Here is a 24,763-nt window from a genome sequence, read left to right as displayed (position 1 = left end):
ATCTGTGCCTGTGGGAACTCAGAGCACCGCTGGGGGAAATTACGGGAGCCTTTAAATCCATCTTCTTTTTCTTCTTCCCACCTCTTTGGGAAAACAACACTTATTTTTAAATGCAGCACTTATTTTCAGCTTTTCCTTCCTGCCTGAAGCCTAGAACAATTTAGAATCAAAGGGACAGCATTTCTGCTACAGTTTTAATTTCAAACAGCAGTGTTCATAAAGGCAAGGACAATTACAATGTATTTCTTAAAGAGTGCCTCCTTCAGCCAAAGATGTATCAACATTTTAAAGATATGATCACAGAGACTCCAAATTACTAGGAAGAGATTCAAATCATTGATAGTTCACTACATCAGACCAAAATAAATAAGGTCTCTTAATTTTGAACATATGGCATAACTTCTTGCTTATCAACTGCAATTTTGAAGCATTCATATGCGTTTTAAAAGCAGACATGCTTAAAGCAACACATCTATTTCAGGTCCTGATTTGAACCAAAAAATGTAAAGTTGTGAAATATGAAAAAGGTAGCATATGCTTAGCTATCTCAAATTCTCTATTTTAAAAAGAAGTTTTTAAAGGATTAAAACATAATTTTGAAGACAGAATTTGTATTATTTAGTGCTGAAAGTTTGTAGTTAGCTGAAAGCAAGTTTCACAGAGCAGATAACATAGATAAGTGAAAGTGTTAGTCGCTTAGTCGTGTCCAACTCTTTGTAACTCCATGGAGTATATCCCACCAGGCTCCTGTGTCCAGGCAAGAATACTAGAGTGGGTTTTCATGCCCTTCTTCAGGAGATCTTCCCAATCCAGGGATTGAACCTGGGTCTCCCACATTGCAGCCAAATTCCCTAGTGAGGAAGCCCTGGAGAAGGAAATGGCTTCCCTGGGGAAGAAACTCCAGTATTCTTTTTTATTTTTTATTTTAAATTTATTTATTTTACAATTGAAGGATAATTGTTTAACAGAATTGTGTTGGTTTCTGCCAAACATCATCATGAATCCACTCCAGTTTTCTTGCCTGGAGAATTTCATGGACAGAGAGGTGGTGGGCTACATACACCCCATGGGGTCACAAAGAGTCAGACATAACTAAGCAACTTTCACTTCACTTTACTTCTTTACTGTCTGAGCCACCAGCAAAGCCCCTTAAACATAAATAAACATGAAGATATTTGATAGAGACATGCTCATGGGAAAAGAAAGAGGAAGTATTTTATAATCAATCACAGTGGGCACCAGAGAATGAAAATGCGGAGTTTTATGTTTTTCTATACATATAGTTCAGTTCTTACCCCCCCATTCTGATCTGGAGGTTTTTGTGAGGAAAGGCACAATTTAAGGTGAAGAAGTAAGAAAGTAACAAAGAAAAGAGGCTTCTCTGACTTCCTACTAAAGTGTCAGCAAATACATTCTCTTCATGGTGGGAAGAAAGAAGAGAATGTATTTGCTGACACTTTAGTAGAAAGTCAACTCCTTTCTTCCAAAATTATAGTACTTCTAGAAGAAAGAGTAACAACAGTAAACATTTAGAAAAGTGTATTCCCTTTAATGCGGAAGGCAATGGCACCCCACTCCAGTACTCTTGCCTGGAAAATCCCATGGATGGAAGAGCCTGGTAGGCTGCAGTCCATGGGGTCGCTGAGAGTCGGACACGACTGAGCGACTTCACTTGCACTTTTCACTTTCATGCATTGGAGAAGGAAATGGCCACCCACTCCAGTGTTCTTGCCTGGAGAATCCCAGGGACGGGGGAGCCTGGTGGGTTGCAGTCTATGGGGTCGCACAGAGTCAGACAGGACTGAAGTGACTTAGCAGCAGCAGCAGCGACTTAGCATTCCCTTTAAAGTGTCCAGAGTCCTTTCACAGTGACTGGGGGGACTTTTCTGGCAGTCCAGTGGTTGAGAATCTGGGCTTCTACTGCAAAGGGCCCAGGTTCAATCCCTAATAGGGGAACTAGGATCCCACATGCTGCATGGACAGGCCAAACACATTTTTTTTTAAGTCATAAATGAGCATGAGTATGTGTACCATTAGAAATGAGATTAGTAGTCCCAGTTTTCAAGGACAAAATAGAAGTTTCTGAAGTTCGGAAAGTTGACTGATACTCCCAAGATCACACCAAGCCCGTTCCTTCCATTGCCTTCTGTCACATTCCTCTCCTTTGTAGGAAGCAGGAAAGTCACTGCTGGACCAGTGAAAGTGAAAGTCGCTCCATTATGTCTACTCTTTGTGATCCCATGGAACTCTCCAGGCCAGAACACTGGAGTGAGTAGCCTTTCACTTCTCCAGGGGATTTTCCCAACCCAGGGATTGAACCCAGGTCTCCCATATTGCAGGCAGATTCTATACCCGCTGAGGCACCTGGGAAGCCCAGTAGTCTCCAGTAACAAACCAACCCTCCAGTCATGGTAGGGTCCCTTAATGGATAAGGAAACACCAGGCCATGGAGTATGTAGCCTGAGTGTGAAATCAACAGTCAGAGAGAGAAAGTGCAGAGGGCTGCAGAGAAGGTTAAGAGTAGCAGGAAGGCAACAGAGATTAAGGTTCAGATATTTACAAACCACTAGAATCTAAGCACAAAGGGGACAGGGATATTATCTGCCCTGTTTCCTGAAAAGTCATCCAGGTTTTTTACATAGCCTGGCACAAACATAAATGGCTGGAGGCTAAAAGGAAACAGAAGGGAAGTGAGTATGGAGAGACGTAGCAAAATCATCCATCAGGAAATCATGGCAAGAACCACATACCAGCGGTTACTGTCCATCCCTTTCTGCTCTGTAGGTCTGCACTCCATGGCCCTTCCACCAACCTGGGCAGCTAGGGCTTAATACCATCCTCATATCTAAGGGTAGGATTTGTAGTAACAGTTACAACTGAATTTCAAAGAGAAATTTGGTACATTTCACATATGCTGTGCTAAGTCACTTCAGTCGTGTCCGACTCTGTGTGACCCCATAGATGGCAGCCCACCAGGCTCCGCCGTCCCTGGGATTCTCCAGGCAAGAACACTGGAGTGGGCTGCCATTTCCTTCCCCAATGCATGAAAGTGAAAAGTGAAAGTGAAGTCGCTCAGTCGTGTACGACTCTTAGCGACCCCATGGATTGCAGCCTAACAGGCTCCTCCGTCCATGGGATTTTCCAAGCAAGAGTACTGGAGTGGGGTGCCATTGCCTTCTCCGACATTTCACATATAAGAACCACTAGAGGTAGCCTTCACATTGTATGTTAACAAAGTGTTACAATTTTAAAGAAAAATGATCTTGCAATTTTTAATATCCTGAGGTTTTGTTCCTTTGAATCTATTATTGTTTTACCGAGAACCTTAAGTGAAAACATTGAGGTTCAGGAACAAAATTGTGTTTCCTGTACAGAGCTGTGTCACCTAGTCTAGCATCACCTTATAGAGAGATTTAGAAAAGCAAAAATTATCCCCCAAGTTCACTGCAAGGATTATCCCAAAGTCTTTTGTGGTTGTGAAACAAAGGAATTAAAGTATGGTATCTTCTGTATTTAAAGAATGCAGAAATGGGAAATTCAGATATGGCAAAGACTTACAAAAACATCTTCACTTTCATTATAGAAACATTGTTATTTAAATTTTAGTCTGCCTACTTGGCCTTCCTATTCAGGATGTTTGCAAAGGAAATAGCTGTCAAGTTTGCAAATGGAAAAAAAATAATTTAAGTAACCAATACCAGGACCCCGATAAAGGCTGTTATATGTTTGTGACTTTTATAGGAATATATGTATACATACATGCATGCGTGCTAAATCACTAAAGTCATGTCTGACTCTGTGTGACCCTATGAACTTCAGCCTGCCAGGCTCCTCTGTCCATTGGATTCTCCAAGCAAGAAAACTGGATTGCGTTGCTGTGCCCACCTCTGTATACATATATATTTAAATTTAATTTTGAAAATATATCATTTCTCCCCCCCCAGGGATTTTAGTTTAAGGAAAAGCAAAACAAAACTATAGTTATTCAAAGTGAAATAATGACTCTGAATCATATTGATGGTTTCTTAATACTCCACACATAGGAATTAAATAGGATTTTTTTAAGGAAAAGTCAAAATAAAAGTTTATCTACCCTAAATTGCTCAATCAAAAAGAAAAAAAAATCAAAGTAAGCTCTCTGGAGATGGGTATTATTTGTCATGATTTTGACCTAGATAGTAAATTAAAAGATTTTCCATCTCTCTAGAGTTATGACCTGATTAATACTCGATCTTTTTTTTCCCCTGGTTTTTGGATCACCTAAGGATGTGAAACCTCAGAAGCATCCCGATAATATTTAAAGGCATGAACACAAAATTTCACAGTAAGGAGGTACCTTTGAAAGTACTTCATACAACACCCTCATTTGCAGATGTATAATTAAATTCAGGAGCAGGAATGACTTAGTCCAACTTAGTGTGATGCTAATGTTTTAACAGTTACCATCAGACTGCCCCCCTTTTTTGAATTTCTCTTTTAGTTAATTGTCCTGACACCTAACAATTGGGGAAATACAAGAAAGAGAGAGAAATGTTTGGGAAAGTAGGGAAGCTATAATCTTGCTGACAAAGCCAGAGCCGATGCAAATGCATGTCCCTTGTCAAACAGGGCTATCATTATGAGTAGAGGCTCCGTGGAATGTGGAAAATTTCATAAATGGAGACTTGTTCATCTCTTCTGTGTCAATCAAATAGGAATAATTGCTTAGTTCAAACACAAAAAAAGTCACCTAACCAATGTTGGTTGAACAGAAATGTCCCTGGCATGGGTGGCATTAAGCATCATTAATCATAAAATTCTTGGAACTGGAAGGGAGACAAGAGATGGGCTAGTCTAGGGCCTCTCAACTCTTGTACTAGTGACATTTGGAGCAGAGTAAGTCTTTGCCCTGGGGCACCGTCCTGGCCACTGCCGTCATGTTTAGCAGCTTCCCTGGCCTCTGGCCACTGCATGTCCGTAGTACCCCAAGCTCCAGGCAAGATAATAATGGCTGGGGCAATTCATACCAGATGAGAACCACTGCCCAGTCTAGCTCCCTCTCTTCATCAATCAGGTTCAGAGTTCACAGATGCACTGGGTAGAACTGGCTAACCACACAATCACAACTACACACACTTCAGAGCTCTTTCCACAAAACCAAGCTGCCCTACTTCCCCTTTGGTTCAGTTATACATCAGAATGAATAAAGGCATCAGATCTTGCCTGAATGAGAGGTGAAACCAGTCCAACCTAAGAATACACTGCAAAGGGTCCCCCTGGTGGCTCAGCTGGTAAAGAATCCACATGCAATGCAAGAGACCCTGGTTTGATTCCTGGGTCAGGAAGATCCCCTGGAGAAGGAATAGGCTACCCACTCCAGTATTCTTGGACTTTCCTGGTGGTTCAGATGGTAAAGAATCCACCCGCAATGCAGGAGACCTGGGTTTGATCCCTGGGTTGGGGAGATCCCCTGGAGGAGCGCATGGCAATCCACTCCACTATTCTTGCCTGGAGAATCCTCAAGGACAGAGGAGCCTGGGGCTGCAGTACATGGGGTCACAAAGACTCAGACATGACTGAGTGACTAAGCACACGCATACGAGGATACACTGCAAAGAGCCAATCCTGCTATGAGATGCAATTCACAAGGGTCTAAGGCTTCCCAGAATCCATTAAGCCACAGATTGAGAAAAACACCTCTATTTTTCTGAGCTTACCCAATGGGATAAATATCACATATACTTGTTTTGATTTGAGCAGGTAAAATATGCTAAGCCTTTCTGCTCTACTAGACAAGGATAACTGACAATTCAGTTCTTGGTAAGCGGTTTCTTACCAAATGCATTTTCTGTTTTCAGAAATATTAAAGATATAGGGGTTCATAAAGCAAATTGGTATTTGGAAGGCTGGGCTATAGTAGAGTAAATTTCACTTAGGATGTCTAGATTTGGAGATTAGAACAATATTTTGAAAAACTCTAAAAACCTACTAGCTCTTCCATCTCAAAGGAATCGCCAATCCTTTACAAATTTACTGCAGATAGCTCTTTTCACATAGCCTTTGAGATAAAGAAAAATACACTTTAATCCTGTTTTCTATTTTTCCATATATTTATTTTAAATCACTCGCTTCACTAACCTGATCTCAGTTTTTGCAGGTTGGACTGCTGAAGCTCTTTGGTTTCTTTAATGGGATTTAAAAAATAGTTTATTTACCAGTCTGAGCTCTCTGCTTCCTTCTGGCCTATGCACTCTCTTGGCTGTTCTTCTCATTTGGATTTATCATTTTCTCTGCCAATATGACAAGCTTAAAGTTATTTTATCTTAGATCACAGTGAGGAAGAGAAGGTTCCTAATTCTCTTCATATGAATCAGCTTCAAACTTCCATATCTTCCTGTGACCTTTATATCTGTCATCATACAAAGTCTGTCTAATCTCCCCCACACTTACACACACTCCCATGTATAAAAGAGATAGCTAGTAGAAACCTGCTGTATAGCACAGGAAGCTCTGCTCTGTGCCCTGTGATGACCGAGGGCCAGGGGATGAGGCAAGGGTTGGTGCGGAGGAGGTCCAAGAGGGAGGGGATGGGTGTATACACACAGCTGATTCACTTTCTTGTACACCAGAAACCAACAAAACGTTGTAAAGGAACTATACCCCAATTAAAAACATGTATTATAGTGAAATTCCTAAAAAGTAAAATACCTAACAATCTCTCCAATGGTTAGAGATTGTAACATTTATTCTAAACACATTAATCTTAGCATTTATAGTCAAAGAATATATCCAGTTTTTAGTATGTCCTCCTCAAGATGTATTCTACTTGGATTCCATTTCTCATGGGTCAAGGAAACATTCAATTAAAAAAAAAAAAAAACAGAAAGAAAGGAAACCATAAGCCCCTCACCCCAGGTTGCATTTTGCTACATATATTTATTTTGATTAACTAGTCCCCAAATCATCTTAACAAAGCTGTGGGATTGAACCTGTTTGGGTGGAGTTGGAGGAGATCATTGTAGACAGTGTTCTGGTATATCAGACAAAGCCATTGAGTTCTATTCATAGGCTGATGTTGATTCAAAGTTCAACATGGGTTGAGAAACAGAATCCTCTGAAGTAAAACATAAGATGCATATTTTTTTCACAAATAAAATGAACTTTCTAATTTTTGAATAACCCTTATTTTGCCTATTACTTAAAATTATTTTACACAGCTACCTTCACTCTTTTGAAATCCTGTTGAATGATACTTTTAAGGTGAGCACAATAGAGAATTTTAAATTCTATATTTTAACAAAACCTTATTTTAGGTACTGTTTGTCTTGCCTTTCCCTGGCTTTTCTCAAACAAATATACAGAGAAAAGCTTAATTTAAAGCTGGAATATTCAAAGAAACTTAATTTTTTTTAATTTATTTTTAATTGGAGGATAATTGCTTTACAATATTGGGTTGATTTCTGTCCTATATCAACATGAACTAGTCATAGGTATACACATGTCCCCTCATACTCTCCAGCCTCCCTCCCACTTTCCATCCCATTCCACCCCTCTAGGCTGTCACAGAGCACCAGGTTTGAGCTCCCTGGGTCATTCAGCAAATCCCCACTTGCTATCTATTTTACACAGGGTAATGTATATGTTTCAGTGCGACTCTCTCAATCCGTCCCACCTATACTTCCCCCACTGTGTCAAGTTTTGCTCTCTATGTCTGTGTCTCCATTACCATCCTGCAAATAGGTTCATCAGTACCATTTTTCTAGATTCCATGCTGTTGCTGCTAAGTCGCTTCAGTCATGTCCAACTCTGTGTGACCCCATAGACGGCAGCCCACTAGGCTCCCCCGTCCCTGGGATTCTCCAGGCAAGAACACTGGAGTGGGTTGCCATTTCCTTCTCCAATGCATGAAAGTGAAAAGTCAAAGTGAAGTCGCTCAGTTGTGTCCGACTCTTAGCGACCCCATAAACTGCAGCCTACCAGGCTCCTCCATCCATGGGATTTTCCAGGCAAGAGTACTGGAGTGGGGTGCCATTGCCTTCTCCACTAGATTCCATACATATGCATTATTATATGATATTTGTTTTTTTTCTTTCTGACTTACTTCACTCTGTATAATAGGCTCTAGGTTCATTTGCCTCGTTAGAACTGACTCAAATGTGTTCCTTTTTATGGCTGAGTAATATTCCATTGTATATATGCAGCACAACCTCTTTATCCACTCATCAGTTGATGGACATCTAGCTTGCTTCCATGTCCTAATTATTGTAAATAGTGCTACAAGGAACACTGGGAAGATGTGTCTTTTTGTCTCATTGTCTTTTTCACATTGTTCATATGTTCTTTGTTGCTTTTATGGTTTCCTCAGGGTACATGACCTAACAGTAGTGGGATTGTTAGGTCATATGGTAGTTTTATTCCTAGCTTTTTTGAGGAATCTCCATTTCTGTTCTCTGGGGCTTCCCAAGTGGCACCAGTGGTAAAGAACCCTCTTGCCAGCGCATGAGACATAAGAGATGCAGGTTCAATCCCTGGGTTGAGAAGATGCCCTGGAGGAGCGCATGGCAACCCACTGCAGTATTCTTATCCGGAGAATCCCATGGATGAAGGAGCCTGGTGGGCTACAGTCCACGGGGTCACAAAGAGTCAGACATGACTGAGGCAACCACACACGCACACACACACACTCTTCTATATAGTGTCTGTATCAGTTTGCATTCCCATCAACAGCGCACTGTGGCAAGAGGGTTCATTTCCTCCACACACTCCAGCATTTATTGCTTGTAGATTTTTTGACGACGGCCTTTCTGGCCAATGTAATGTGATACTCACTGTATTTTGAATTGCATTTATCTAATGAGTGAGGGGCTTCCCAGTTGGCGCTAGTGGCAAAGAACCCGTCTGCCAGTGCAGGAGACCTAAGAGATGCAGGTTTGATTCCTGGGTTGGGAAGATCTCCTGGAGGAAGGCATGGTAACCCACTCCAGTATTCTTGCCTGGAGAATCCCATGGACAGAGGAGCCTGGCAGACTATACAGCCCATGGGGTCATAAAGAGTCAGACTTGACTGAAGCAATGTTGAGCATTTTTTCCTGTGTTTATTAGCCATCTATATTTCTTCTTGGAGAAACGTCTATTTAGGTCTTTAATTTTAATTTTTTTTAAAAAAAGAAACTTAGCCTCCCAATTAGAATTGATAAAAATTTAGATTTAATGAATACAACTTTTTATGCCATAGACCTCAATCCTATCAGATGTAGATAAAAATGAAACTAAAGGTTAAACTCAACCACAACAAAAAACAGAAAAAGAGGAATACAATTTACATGAGAGGCTCTAAATATGGTCATGGTCATCTCTCACAAATAAAGACATCTGAGGAGTTAACGAAACAGGACATATTTGCTTAAAGTTTTCAGATCGTCACTGTTTCCCAGTGGATTGGGGGACAGGTGCTACGTATTCACTATTTGTTAAACTATTAATGCTCTGAAGCTTCACTAATTTTTAGAATTCAGTTGCTTAACTAATTATTAGAAGTATTCTGTCTATTATGACAGAATTGACAAATAAGTCTTCTTTATGTGTTTGTTTTAAAGCAAGTAAAAATCTAAGATTCCTAATCCTACAGAAAGCAGCAGAGGGGGACAGAAGACGTCTCCCTTAGCTGTGCAGACCCTGCAGCCCTTAGCTTCTGTCTTCCATGATACATACACAAGGTCAAGAGAAAGCTTAAAGCAATGCTAATAATAACAATAATAAATAAAAGGGAGAGATAAAAGCCTAAGTTTGAAGAGGGGAATCCTAACTGATTATATCCTGGAGGAAAAAGTGTATTCTGTCTCCATAGGACAATTTTTCACTATTAAAAAGTTTTATTGTACTGATGAGAAATTATCTATTACATATAGTACATAACCCATATATGAAAATCATCTATTATCTATTACCTATAGAGGAGGAAAGAAGGAAGGCATGCAGGAAGAAAGGAAGGGAGGGAGGAGGGAGGAAAGAAATAAGAAGAGAAAAACGCACAAGGATTTCATTACATGAATAAGAAAAATAACCTGGTAGAACTTGGAGAAGCTGAATCTCTAGGCTTAACTCTTCAAAAACAAATGTAGCCCTACAAGGAATTTAAGCTCTGTCTCCCCAAAACTATTCACCAAATCACTTAATCATTTCTAGATCTGAAAAGGTTAAACATTTTAATCTGAAAAAATATTTCCTAATAAAATATTAACAAGATAAAAGATAATTTTATGATAAAAGAGAGTGAGCCACCTTGATTGAGAAATGTTGAAAAAGGTAGCAATTTGTGGCAAAAACAGAAGTCATTCAGAAAAAAAAGGCAGTATTATCTAGTTCACCTTTTGACATGGTGAGTGTCTGCTCAGTAACTATAAAACATGAGTGACATGAAGAAGTGCAGGGGACGATCACAGTAAAAATATAATTTGATGAATAATTAGATAGAAATCTGAAAGTCATCCACATAATCATTAAAGTTGAATGTCAGGCAGATAGTTTGGTAGGGCAGTCAGATGGCTAAGAAAACTCAGAAGTAAAATAAAGAATGTAAATGCTACAACAAAGAAAATTCTCTAAATTATCCTTTTACATTCTCTATGGTACAAAGGAAACTCATTAAATGATCATTTTCACACAAAAACATGCAATTTTCCTGTTGAAGCAAATTAGAAGGAAAAGAAAATTTAAGAGGTATACATGCTAGAAAGCATTCTTTTTCATTTAAGAGAAAAGAAAAACATTTGCAGGAAAATCAGATTAAACTACAATATCACCCCCCCTCAACTTTCAATTCTGTCCAAAATATTTTTCCTATATTTCTCTATGGCTTCAAGAAAGAAATGATATATCTAACAGTATGGGTTGAATTACTAATTTATAAAGAATGAGAGGAAAATGTTTTATACATGTCATATAACATTTCAATTCTGTCCAAAATATTTTTCCTATATTTCTCTATGGCTTCAAGAAAGAAATGATATATCTAACAGTATGGGTTGAATTACTAATTTATAAAGAATGAGAGGAAAATGTTTTATACATGTCATATAACTGAGGTTAGCAATTGCTTTTGCTTTTTCATTGGAGTTGAGACTCCAATGCAATTCACTTTGTCCAATTAAATACATTGAATGACCAGAAAAAAATCAATATATTTTGAAAACTCACACAGATAAACAAAAAGCCATGCCTCTCTTCAGTATCTTTATTTTCATCAGCGAATTGATTTTCTAAACCTTTATATCTTCTGGATGTCCATTTGTCCAACCAATTCTGTTAATTATTTTCCAACCCAACCTTTAGTTATTAACAAAACTATGCTTCAAAGTACATCATCATAGTTTTATATCTATATATGGAGTGTTGAGGATATTCTGTAAGAACTCAAAAGGGCGACAAATTGATATAATAATGGATTGAAAGGTAATTTCAGAGAAGCCTAAGCTTCATTCTGAAGTGTCTTTGTTTAAAAATTCATCTAATATAGAATGGTAGATCCTGGCCTATGCCATTTTGATGCAAAAGTTGTTGATTAATAAGTCTCAATGACTCAATTATGCATTTGGTTTCAAACTTTGCTTTTAATACTCAGAGGGTATCTCCAGGCAAAATTTCAGTTCATTATCAGTTCAAAAGACTGCCCTATTGTACCTTCTGAAGCTATAGTAAATACATTTCCATCTGGTCTCATCATCTTTGGTGTCTGACATTTTGTAACATAGAGTTTTGAAATCATATTTTATGGCACTGAAGCTGCCAGGGGAAATTTACTGACTTAACAATCCCATTCAGCACTTCCTGTCATGTGGAACTATCCCCAGGACGAGGCAGATTAGTGAATATGAGCTGCTCCAATTTGGCTCAACTGTCAGGCTGAAGTATTCTCCATTACATGGATGGCTGAGATCAGCTGAGTGTGGGGAACCATTCAATTTATTCTGTGGCACCAGTGAAGGAGACAATAATAGTGACCAGAACGGAATACACTTGAGTAGACTCCCTCCTGCTAAGTTCTGATGAAGCAGCCACACTGAAACCATAAATTGTTGCTACTCAATGTATTGTTTAAGGAACTCGCAGCAGCTACACCTGGGAGCTGCCTTTTGTATCTGCCTCCATTGTCAATTCTGGCCACAATGAGATATTAGTTACAGCTCAATCTAGAGGCCAATTGATAGCATACGCAGTTTCCTGGTTTCTTATTATACGCATTTTTCCTCTCCTGCAAAGTCAATGAATAAAACCAGGCAAAGTATGGAATTCACTTTTAAGTACTCTGTTAGACTTCTTTGAATTTTGATAGTCCCCTGACACAGAAGTTAGGATACACACAAGAATAAATTGATTGAAAGAAAATATAAATAAGTTTATGTCTGTGGCACCAAAATACTTAACAAAAGAACTAAAATTGTGCACTAATTATCTGAAAATACATTGGTTTATGGTGTATATACATAGAACTTTAAGCTTGCTATATAGTCAGGAAAAGCTGTGAAAAGAATTGGCAACTTCTTTTAATGAAAATAATTTCCTACACCTGAAAATGGAATTTATCATTCCAGAGGACAGTAAATTGTGATACTGTATAGGAAGATTAACTTGATATTCTGCAAAGAATCTTGTTCAAGGTAAAATGCATAAATTTGAAACTATACTAATAAAAAAGAATACAATTTTTACTTTATAACATTAGATCATATTTAAAGAATATATTGCATGGATAATATGTGAAATTTATTTTGTGTCAGCATTTTATCATATAACAATAGATAACTTTTATAAATTTTTATAATAATCCCTTATTGTCTAAAATGTCACATTAAGCCTCTAAATGATTAGTATCTTTAGATATCTAATGAATGCTTTTACTGATAATGGAAACATGCTTTCCTAAGAGGAATTTCCATTTCTTTTATGTGCAAATTTAGTGAACACAACCTTATATATCAATAGGACTTTTCTAATTTAAATTGAGGGCTTTTTTCCCCCTGAAAAATGGAAAAAATTGCCTCTAATTATCATTTTCAATGATATTGCTGCTAAGTCACTTCAGTCGTGTCCGACTCTGTGCGACCCCATAGACGGCAGCCCACCATGCTTCCCCGTCCCTGGGATTCTCCAAGAAAGAACCCTAGAGTGGGTTGCCATTTCCTTCAATGATATTAGTGCCCTCTAAAAATGTTTAACTTATTGAAATCCTATCAGTTTTCACAAAGTATATACAAATAAGCAGAAAATATTATCATCTCCATTTTATAAATAAAAACTATAGCTAAGCATGAGAAAGTATTTATAATGAACTTTTTCAAGACTTTGAGCCTGGTCATATTCTTAGATTTTAAGTAAACCAGATTTTAAAATTTGAAGGATCCTTAAATACTTCATCAGAACACCTCATCTTATGCATTAAGATACTGGAACGGGGCGAGATGAAACGCCTTGCTCAGTGTCATAAAGTGAGACGAGATATTTCTTATGTTTCACAAATATGAACAGAATTTCTATTTCCAAGAATTGGTTAGTTATCATTTTCAAACTAAAGTTTAAAGAGTACAGCACTTTATGTTCCTTTGTAAGTCTATTCTATTATATATTACCAAATGTGGTGGTGATCTTGTGTTTCCCGGTTATATCCACAAAGGTTTCTGGATTGTTTGCATTGCTTAAGCACGTAATAAAGTTTGAGATATAAAATATATAACCTATGCCTATTTGTTGCATTGGAAGAAGACAAACAAAGATGCAAGTTTCTCTTTGAGATAATGTATGAAATTTTATACTGTCTAAATGTATATCTTCATGCTTTCCCCAAATGTCTTATAAAGCATCATTAACAACCTTCCAATAAACATTCTCCAACAATAGGATATATAAGGGGGATTTACCTTTTTAGTACATAAACAAACAAAAAAATACCTTAAAATAACTTAACCTCCTATTCCCTACCTGGCACCACTCAATCTAGGGGATCACATCATCTCTACTAAGTTGATAGGAATCCAAACAATAGATCTTTTGTCAAATGTACTAAAGTACTACCAAACCTAAAAAACTATGTCACTTCAAGAGGAAACGGTATTTTAGTAACAAGATGCGACATTATATCACATGAAGACTCCATGATGTCTTCATAGAAAGTAATGTCTTAATCCCCAAAATAATACCAGCACTAGGTAGAAAAATTTTAGACAAAAGCCTTTAAATACTTCCAAACATCCTGGAAATACTTAAGAATTTTTATTATGCAGAAAATGGAGCTTTTTTTAAATTGCTAAGGTTATTCCAATGACATTTTCCTGCACATGCTCTATTCATTAGGGCATCTCTGTATTTTGTACAGTTATTTATCCAAATATCAAAGACATTTTCATGTGTACACTCACCTGCTCAGAAAAGAAGTCACTGTTATCCTCCAGGTATTTACTGAAAGGGTTGGGTTCATAGACTTCCTCCTCTTTTTTCAGTAATACTTTGGATTTTACTGGTACGGGGCGAATTACTCCAGGCTTTGTCTTCATGAATGTCAATGATTTTTTAGAAATAAAGAAAAAAATACTATTAAAATGAATACATAAGTGTATTAATTCATTCAAACGTTCTCACAGCAATTTATTATTTTTAATTTTTAAATGCTTTTATAAATACATAAATAGCCAGAAATCAAAAGATTTTAAGTAAAGTAGCTTTAGTTTTAAGTGACCTGTTATACAGTAATCAATTTAAAAAGATCTACTATCATGACATTCAAAATGCCAAAACATCTTCATCTGTCTAGTCAAGTATCTTTACCAGCACTTTCAGCCAATAAATATTTCATTTGACAAATATTTAGTGACGGCATCCTCAGGGCCAGGCAGCATACCCATTTGGGGCATGATAGGAGAGATGAATTCGGTACAATTCACCAAGTCCATAACAACTTTCTTCTTCTGGAAACTGCCCCCGCCCTCCACACCCTAAAATCCCAGAATCCATGTTCAGACTCCCGATAATGAAACCAGACAGGGGTGGCGTTCTGACCCGAGAGGGTAGGGGCTTCTCCCAAGAATATGGAGCAGGGCTTTAATCTGCTCTTTAGTCATGCTAGGAGATGGAAATGATACTATGTAAATCTGGGAGCTTTGGGAAAGCCTTACTCTGCCATAAAAGCAGATCTGATGAGATCAAGAAAAATACAGCAAAGTATAAGGAGAAGCAGCCGGTAGAGGAAACACACTTGAGGGCTTTCCAGAACTGAATGCCAAAACATCCCTGGAACCAAGCAAGATTTCTGGTCTGAGACTCCCTGAGACTTTCCTTTTCTTTAACACAAAATTCCCTTTTGTAAACTCAGGTTGACCTCTATAATTTGCAATCAAAAGTCTGAGTGAATAGGCCAGTCATTCAAAATTCATGGATTTATACCCAACATCAGTTAGACAAGAGAGGGAAAGGGAGAAATGTAGTTTGGGGCAATTTCAAAATGATGTTTCACAAACACAAAAGTCTTGTTACATTGTAAAGTGTCACAAAATGACGGATAAGTTTACAGAAACATCCCAAACAATAATTCGATAAAAAGTTGTGACATTTTTTTCTGTATGAGCACTTTGCTGTAATCATTCTTATCAGGTCCATTTCTTTGCAGAAAATAGAAAATTAGCTCTCTTCAGTCCGTGCTGATGCTCACTAGTTAAGCCTTAAGGATGAATATCTATCTTGCTGCCATACAAGCCATTGGTTATGTTTTGAGGCTTGAATAAGTACCACTCTGCAACAATTTTTTTCAGCTCATATTTTCCCAGGCGACTTTCATTTCTGTGCCAACTGGGCAAATAAAGATGGAGGAAAGTCTCTATTTTCCACAGGCTGGGCTGGGAAATATCTCCCATTTAAGAAACTGATTTCTTTCCAGAGGGGAAAAGTAAGCAAGTATTAGGTTGGTCCAAAAGTAATTGTGATTATGCATTGCTGAACTTTGCTGTTTGATATTGGAATGCATTCTCAAATAAACGTGGTTATGTTATATATCATTTTAATGTGCATTTCTTGCTTTATGTTTTTTGCTGATGACTTACTACTTGCTGCATATTTTGTATTTATTTTAGACTAGGGAAATGATTTTAGACCAAAAGCAACTTTGAGCAATTTTCTTATTCAAGTTCAAGATGGTAAAGCAGCGGAGACAACTTGCAGCGTCAACAATACATTTTGCCCAGGAACTGCTAACGAACATACAGGCAGTCGTGGCTCAAGAAGTTTTGCAAAGGAGACGAGAGACGTGAAGATTAGGAGTGCGGTGATCAGCCATCAGAAGTTGACAGCACCCAACTAAGAGCCGTCATCGAAGCTGATCCTCTTATGACTGCATGAGAAGCTGCTGAAGAACTCAGTGTTGACCATTCTATGGTCATTTGGCATGTGAAGCAAATTATGTGTAAAAGCTTAATAAGTGGGTGCCTCGTGAGCTGACTGCAAATCAAAAAGATCATCATTTTTAAGTGTTATCTTCTCTTATTCTATGCAACAATAACAAACCATTTCTCAATCAGACTGTGATGTGTGATGAAAAGTAGATTTTATACAACAATCAACAATGACCAGGTCAGTGCTTGGACTGAGAAGAATCTCCAAAACACTTCCCAAAGCCAAACTTGCACCAATAAAAGGTAATGTCTGGTGATCCACTACAGCTTTCTGCATCCCATCTGAGAAGTATGCTCAGTAAATTGATGAGATGTACTGAAAACTGCAATGCCTGCAGCCAGCACTGGTCAACAGAATGGGCCCAATTTTTCTCCATGACAATAATAAACCACGTATCACACAACCAGCGCTCCAAAAGTTGAACAAATCTGGCAACGTTACAGTCACCTGACCTCTCTCCAACTGACTACCACTTCTTCAAGCATCTCAACAACTTTTTGCAGGGAAAATGCTTCCACAACCAGCAGAAGGTAGAAGATGCTTTCTAAGAGTTTGTCGAATCCTGAAGCATGGATTTTTAGGCTACAGGAATAAACAAATGTATTTCTCACTGACAAAAACATGCTGATTGTAATGGTTCCTATTTTGATTAATAAAGATGTGTTTGAGCCTAGTTACAATGATTGAAAATTCACAGTCCAAGACCGCAATTACTTTTTCACCAACCTAATAACACCCAATTATATGTGAAATTGCACAGGTGAGCATACACATGAGAGTCATATCCTCCAATGAACCAACACGAGAACAAAGCCCAGGCAAATACTGATTTCTACAGCCACCTGTAACGGGGAAGCCTGATATCTCGGTCATAATGCAAAACTGTCCAGATTTCAGGCCTCTCTTTTCCACACGACTTCCTATTACATTTCTCGTTCCTGCCACTTCTATTCCTGTTCCTTCTCCTAATTTCCACCTCCTTTGGAAAGTAGGAAATCAGTACAACCCCAGTACTTAGGGTTTACCAGGTTCGAAAGCCAGCATGGAATTTTAGGAGCTAAGCTTGACAGCAGCAGCAGAAAGATGAAAGCAGAGGCGAGAAATCTGGTCAGATGCACATGAGATGCTAGAAGACTCTCCCTGCCAGGAAAACAAGGTCCCCTGGTCCCCGCATTGCTAGCAGGTTGATGTGTTGGGTTATCCTGACCTGGAACCTTCCACTCGGATCATCTCTCTTGGTTTCCTCAACCTCCAGGGTGAGTCCAGAAAAGACACTCTTCTGGTTGGTTGGATATCAAATATTAATAGCTTTAATATCAGAATCAGTTACTTATGTTTCATATTTGTTTCTCTACCAGGCCTTATGCTTTATGTTGCTATGAATTTCCTGAATCTGATGGTCGTCTGACCATTCGACAATGATTCTTTCCCTATTTTCTCTACTTCAGATTTTCTATTTTCTATTAGAAAATAGAAAAATAGTTTCTAATTATAACTAGTCTAATTAGATTTCTCTATTTCAGATTTTCCAGATGCTCTTTACTTGGATTCTGTGTCCCTCGTCTTGGCCTACCAGAAGTCTCTGAATTTTCCTCCTCCTAGTTTGCTTCCTTAGTCTCAGAATTATTGCCCCACGCTGATTCTTCCATTAAATTCACCACCTCTTTCTTTAATCATGATTTTTTTTCTTTTTCTTTTTTTCTTCCCCCTGAACCTTAACTTGCTGTCACTCACCAGTCAGCATTTAATGGACAGGGAAGTCAACTCTATGCAAAAGAATACTAAACACTGTTTGCCTTTGACATTGTTCACACTTCCCATCCTATGACCTTTACCCAAACCCTCCACACCCAACTGTGTCTCAGTGTTTGGTCAAACTGGAACTCGAACCCTGGCAGCCCAATTCTGAACCTCACGCACTCTCCGTGAACCATGGTACACAATCAGTCCTGACCACGGCAGGCCTCTGCACCTGCTCATACCATTCCACTACTGCTTTGAAACCTGCCTCAAAGGCTGAGCACTCATTGTAGACAGTGACACCATCATTATCCCAAAGACTCCAATTCCATATATTACAGGCACCACATTCAATATGTTAAATTGATTATCTCAGTTCCTGTTCTCAACACCCTGTGAAAGAGTCAGAATCCGTAACATGCCAAAGCCATGCAGATAATATGTGAACAACTCAAGATTTAATCCAAGTCTGGTCTGATCATAAGCCCAGGATTTTAATTACTCTGGATGATTCATTTTTAGCTGCTAAAGCATTGACAGATCCAGCTAGACTCACAAGTGATACAAATATCATTCTAACGACACCAGGAAAAGTCACTCCATCTAAGTGGAGAAATAAAACAGGTAATAACTCCCCTTCTCAGCACAAAGGACACAGGAAGAAAAATAAGAAAGTGCTTCAAAAAGCAAATTTCAATGTACTGTGATAAACCTCTTGAGAAATGGTTTACACTGTACATAAGACATTTTTCTTCTCTTTTGGAGCTATATTTTGGGGAAATAATTGCTAATCTTTTCATTCTTGCTATTAAAATATTTTCCCCACATTCAGAAAAATAACATTATCATTGTAGAAGGGATGATCAGACATTTTATTTTTAACTGGAACCAGAATACTATGATTTTGATTAGTTATTACAAGTTTTAAAATCTGAGAACCTCATTAGAGCCAGGTGAATATGTGGGCTTTGAGTGGATGGATACTCTGTCTGTTTATATTCTTCTTGACACAATTCCAAGAGTGCTAGACTCCAACAATCACGGAGAACTCTACTCTCCATTTGCTTTGAAGAGCAGAGTAGCTCACACAGTACTGATAAATTCTCTGCTTTAAACTAAAATATAGCTGATTTACAATGTATTAGTTTCAGGTGTACAGCAAAGTGATTCAGTTACACATATACATATATAATGTGCATATGTAATTACGTATGTATTCTTGACATTTTTAAAGTGCCTCAAAGACAAAACAACCATTGTCTTAGAGCTTTGAAGCATCCTTCTATCAGATCATCTATCAGATGCTCTCTGGAGCCATTTTTCCAGTTGAGATCTAGTCTATGTCAGGAAATGTAGTGTCTACACGGAGGTGAACAAGACACACCTCGTGTTCTCAGAGGGCTCACAGTTCAGGTGAGTTAAGCACGTTACAACCACCGTGTAAGTCAAGCCACATCACTGGACTCCTCTCAAAGCTCCTCTCTAACTCCACCTTCTCACTTAGAATAAAAGCTAAAACCCTTACAGGGGCTGCAGGGAGACCTACTCTTTCACTCCCCAAACAGCCTCCCCTTTCCCATGGAATCTCCTGCTCTAGACCTCTCTCCCTCACTGTCCCCTCTGGCACACACTGTGTCTTCCCTCCTCTGGAGTTTGAACTTGGCCTTCACATTGTATGGAACTCTCTTCTCCCTTTCTAGGATTCTCTTTCGATTCTTCATGTCTCTGCTCAAATGCCACATCATTATCAGATAGGTCTTCTCTAACGATCTGTATAAAAGATCTTACTTGCCCTATTTTTTTTCCATCTGACCTCAGTTGACGTTTATTTTCTTGCTTCCTCCACTAGAATGTAAGCTCTGTGAGGCCAGAGATCATTGTTTTCTTCACTGTTATCCTTCTAACACCTAGAACTGTGTTAGGAACCTAGCAGATGCTAAACAGACATTTGAAGGATAAATAAACTAATTGACAGGCAGAAGCTCAATATGTAGGCTGCTGCTGCTGCTGCTGCTAAGTTGCTTCAGTCGTGTCCAACTCTGTGCGACCCCAGAGACGGCAGCCCACCAGGCTCTGCTGTCCCTGGGATTCTCCAGGCAAGAACACTGGAGTGGGTTCCATTTCCTTCTCCAATGCATGAAAGTGAAAAGTCAAAGTGAAGTCGATCAGTTGTGTCCAACTCTTCGCTACCCCATGGACTGCAGCCTACCAGGCTCCTCCATCCATGGGATTTTCCAGGCAAGAGTACTGGAGTGGGGTGCCATGGCCTTCTCCGAATATGTAGGCTATAATCCATCAAAGCCTTAAAAAGTTTTGACTGTCCATTTAATGTCTCCTCTCATTTTTCTTGGACTTCCCAGCTGGCGCTAGTGGTAAAAAAAAAACCTGCCTGCCAATGCAGGGGATATAAGAGACATGGGTTTGATCCCTGGGTTGGGAAAATCCTGTTACTGCAGTGCTTTTGCCTGGAGAGTTTCATGGACAGAGGAACCTGATAGGCGATAGTTCAGGGGGTTGCAAAGAGTCAGACATGACTGAAGTGACTTAGCGTGAACACACTTATTTTTCTTGGAATGACTTTTTGATTACAGCATAACCAAGGAAAAGGGAACATTACAAGACAGAAGATCCATACTACCTTTCACTCCTAGAGAACTAGAAGAAGGGATGTGGATTGGTGAGCTCTACCTTCAGAGATGAGTAGAAAGCAGAAGTTACCATCTTTGATGATACAGGAAGTCAAGACCAGGGACCACATCTTTAAGGACTTTGCAAGATTTTAACTCTATTTTTTAAAAATAATTTCTTTCCCCCCGTTTGATTACAGTGATAAGCAATAAAACTAACACCACCAGGAGACAATGATGTCATGTTCTTTGGAGAATTCGAGCGTGGGTGAGACTTGGGAGATCACATCTAATTCTATTCTTAGTCTTAATGGAGAAAAAGCTCAAAAGGTGCAGTGAGTGGAGTCCCAGGGCCTGGAGGCAGGTTTTAATGGTCTGTGGGGCGCTGGTTCCGCTGTTCATACTCATCAAGTAAACACTTATCCGAGAGCATTGTTACTTTCGCACTGTAAAAAACAGACATTGTCTCTGTCCTTTGGAACTTATAACTCTATGACAATAGGTTGGTATTGTCTCTGGCTGGAGACCAAAGTTTAAAAGTAACTGCCAGCACTGATCTAGAGAATGCATTATATAGATAATGCCTTCTTAAAACAACATCTTTCTTAAATTAACTCCAACTAGCAGACTGTGTTTTTAATTGCTTTCGACTGCAGTAGCAAGCTCTTGGGTCACATGATAAGAAAAGAAAACACTCAACAACAACAAAAATCAGCAAAGGAAGTAACAGAACATAGCACATAGAAAATCCATGGGTCTGGCTAGGAATTCTACTAATTTGATGGATCCAAAGAGTGTGAAAGTACCATCGCTACTTCTTTTAGCCATTTGCTTCTGTCTTGCCTATATTCTCCAGTGCTTTTGTTTTTGTTTTTTAAGTTACTGGGGCAACAAACTCAAAGAAATGCAAAAACATTCTCCTAGTCAAGATTGTTGACAAAAGCAACATTTTCTAAAGTATTTAGCTGATTCACTCGTTCAATTAATAAATGTTCATTAACTCCAATTCTTTTTTAAATAAAAATGTTAATGTGCTTGTAGCAAATACTTAAGCATTTTTTCTCTCAAAGAAATATCTCAAATTTTAAAACATTATAGTACAGAGTGAAGCTTCCAAAATTGGGGAAGAGGGTGTGGACAGATTTTAATACCACCCATTAGCTGCAGGACTTTTGACACATGGTAGACTTCAAAGTGTTTTTCATCAGAATAATGGAAATAACAATTCCTGCCATACTAAGTCACAAACTGTGCAAATCTAATAAGATAATATGCATGACAGAACTTTGTAAAGAGAAAATAGCATAGAAGGAAATTGAAAAAGAAAACAATTCTTTGCTTTTTCTAGCTTTTGTATTTATAATTCAGAGTACTGATACCAAAGGATCTTGATTACCCAGGAAAATGTTTATCTGATGACCTTTTAAAAAAATGTCTTATGGTTTTTTGATTAGCTTGTAAAGAATCTGCCTGCAATGTGGGAGACCTGGGTTCGATCCCTGGGTTGGGAAGATCCCCTGGAGAAGGGAAAGGCTACCCACTCCAGTATTCTGGCCTGGAGAATTCCATGGACTGTATACTCTTATGGGGTCGCAAAGAGTCAGACATGACTGAGTGACTTTCACTTTCACTATGATAGTTGTATTACAATAAACATATACAAGATTTCAATAATTATAAACCTATTCCACAGCTCAGAAAACATCTTTTGAAATGTACACAACACAGATTGCCCAGATTGAAATATCTCAATAGTTAAAGAAAAGCCAATAGCATGACTCAAACCTGAGGCGGCATCCATGACAAATGGTGCAGCACTTAAGCATGTTGTGTCAAGGCAAATTAGTCAAGAATAAACTGCCTTTAAGCTTAAAGAAGGCATCAGTTCTACACAAACGCTTTCAGGGCTGCAATTTCTGAACAACAGAGACCTCAAGGGCTCTTAGAACAGTCATGCACCACTAAAACCAGACACATCCATGGGCTTTCAGAACTGGGAACAAAACATATGAAAGGTTAAGTACTCTTCTGTATAATGTTCCAGGAAGATGCACTTTGCTCTTACCTGTAGTCATGTGGTTTATTAAATATGTTGTTTTGTACTCTCTAGATTCAGTGTTGCGTCTTGGGCAACAATGAGCATTTTGCAGTGGCATAAAATTTCAAAAGCAAAAGCCAGTGTCTTCTAACCTTAGGTTCCCCATCTAACTGCCAAAGGAGACCAGTGCTCACCCATCGTGTTGAGCCCAACCTGTTTTCCTACTCAGAAAAAAAAGACGCTGCCAGCCTCTGTTAAGACGGTGATGACCCAGTCCAGGAATTAGGAAAGCTTTGTGAAGGGTCAGCCTAGATATTGGATCTTCCTTTCCTTCTGTTCCCTTTCGGATGCTAAAGGATTCCCTGTTCACAGGTGTGAAGCCTCAGAACCCTACTGGACTCACCCAGCCCCTCCTCTTCGGGAAGTGATCATATGTGCCCTGTGAAGGTCACACTTCCATAGCGTCCTGATTTCCCAACAGCCTTTTTTTTCCCCCTCCTTGAATTATCTAAAATCAATAATGATTCCTTTTTAAAAATCACACAACAAAGATGAGCATGAACCCTGTGATCTTAGATAATCTATTCAAACTCTGTGACCCTGTTTCTTTATCTGTAAAATGGCCACAAAGTAAATTTCAGAGATAATATTTCAGAGACTTTTTGTGCAATAAGAGACCCTCTGACTTAGTGACTAAACAACAACACACCCAACTCCATACAGGATTACACTGGCAACGTCACATATTATGATATATGAGCCTTGCGATGACCCCTTCAAGTTGACACAGCAGTTGTCCCAACCTCCATTTTCCAGGTAAGTATTTCCAACACACTCTCATCTCTAAGTCCCTTCGCAGTTTTGATGTACTATGTTTCTGTCTAATAGAAGAGAAACAGACATAGTTGGTGAACAAGTTTCAAAAGGATCCCCAAAACACTTCTTTCTGAGCCTAATATTACATAACTTGGCTTGCAGCGTAAACAGTGGAAATATTTTAATAGTAAGGGGAAAGATCACATTTCTTTTCTTCCTTGAAGTGTTGAATTGGCATAATTATAATGTAATCAGGTAAGCCAAGTTAAAATGAAAAAAAAGTTTGGTTTTTTCTTGGTCTATTCTTTTTGTTTAATTTATTTTTTAATTGAAAGATAATTGTCTTACAGAATTTTGTTGGTTTCTGCCAAACCTCAACATGAATCAGCCATAGGTATACATACGCCCCCTCCCTCTTCAGCCTCCTTCCCATCGCCCTCCCCACCCCACCCCTCCAGGTTGTCACAGGGCCCCTGTTTGAGTTTCCTGAGCCATACAGCAAGCTCCCACTGGCTACTTGTTTTCCATATGGTAATGTAAGTTTCCACGTTACTCTCTCCATACATCTCACCCTCTCCTTCCTTCCCACCCCTACCCCCCTGCCGTGTCCATCAGTCTGTTCTCTATGTCTGTGTCCCTCTTGCTGTGTCCCTCTTTCATCAGCACCATCTTTCTAGATTCCAGATGTATGTGTTAGTATATGATATTTACCTTTCCTTTTCTGAAGTAAGTACTTCACTCTGTATGATAGGCTCTAGGTTCATCCACCTCATTAGAGCTGACTCAAATGTGTTACTTTTTATGGCTGAGTAAAAAGCCAAAGCTCAAAAACAAAACGGCTTCTGTATTAAGCTTAGGCTACCATAGCAATCCATCATTTATTTTCACTTCAAACAATTTATTACTTTTCTCCCCTAAAATAGGAGTCAAATAATTTTAATTAACTGCTTATTTCATGCAAAGTGTACAATATTTATTCAATATTTATTTACATAATTTAACCATAATCTATCATATGTTCCCCCAAATTTTGTTTTCCTGTGTTGTACACATGTTTATACATGTATAAACAAAAAGCAATACATACACATGTGTATGTGCCATCAGAATTACCTGTAATATGGCATTT

At 38.6% G+C, this 24,763-nt stretch overlaps 1 protein-coding gene across 9 annotated transcripts in view; it reads right to left on the bottom strand.

The window, feature by feature from the left end:
• LOC102412913 (muscular LMNA interacting protein) overlaps window positions 1–24,763 on the bottom strand; it is a 299,136-nt gene that overhangs the window by 49,914 nt on the left and 224,459 nt on the right. For all 9 annotated transcript variants that reach the window (XM_045163422.1, XM_045163421.1, XM_045163412.1 and 6 more), the window contains one exon: window positions 14,391–14,519. In XM_045163422.1, the coding sequence (XP_045019357.1) occupies window positions 14,391–14,519 (129 nt within the window). The remainder of the gene's footprint in view (window positions 1–14,390; window positions 14,520–24,763) is intronic.

The sequence above is a fragment of the Bubalus bubalis genome, chromosome 2 (assembly GCF_019923935.1).
Source record: "Bubalus bubalis isolate 160015118507 breed Murrah chromosome 2, NDDB_SH_1, whole genome shotgun sequence".
NCBI lineage: Eukaryota > Metazoa > Chordata > Mammalia > Artiodactyla > Bovidae > Bubalus > Bubalus bubalis.
This window is presented reverse-complemented; position numbering and strand designations above follow the sequence as displayed.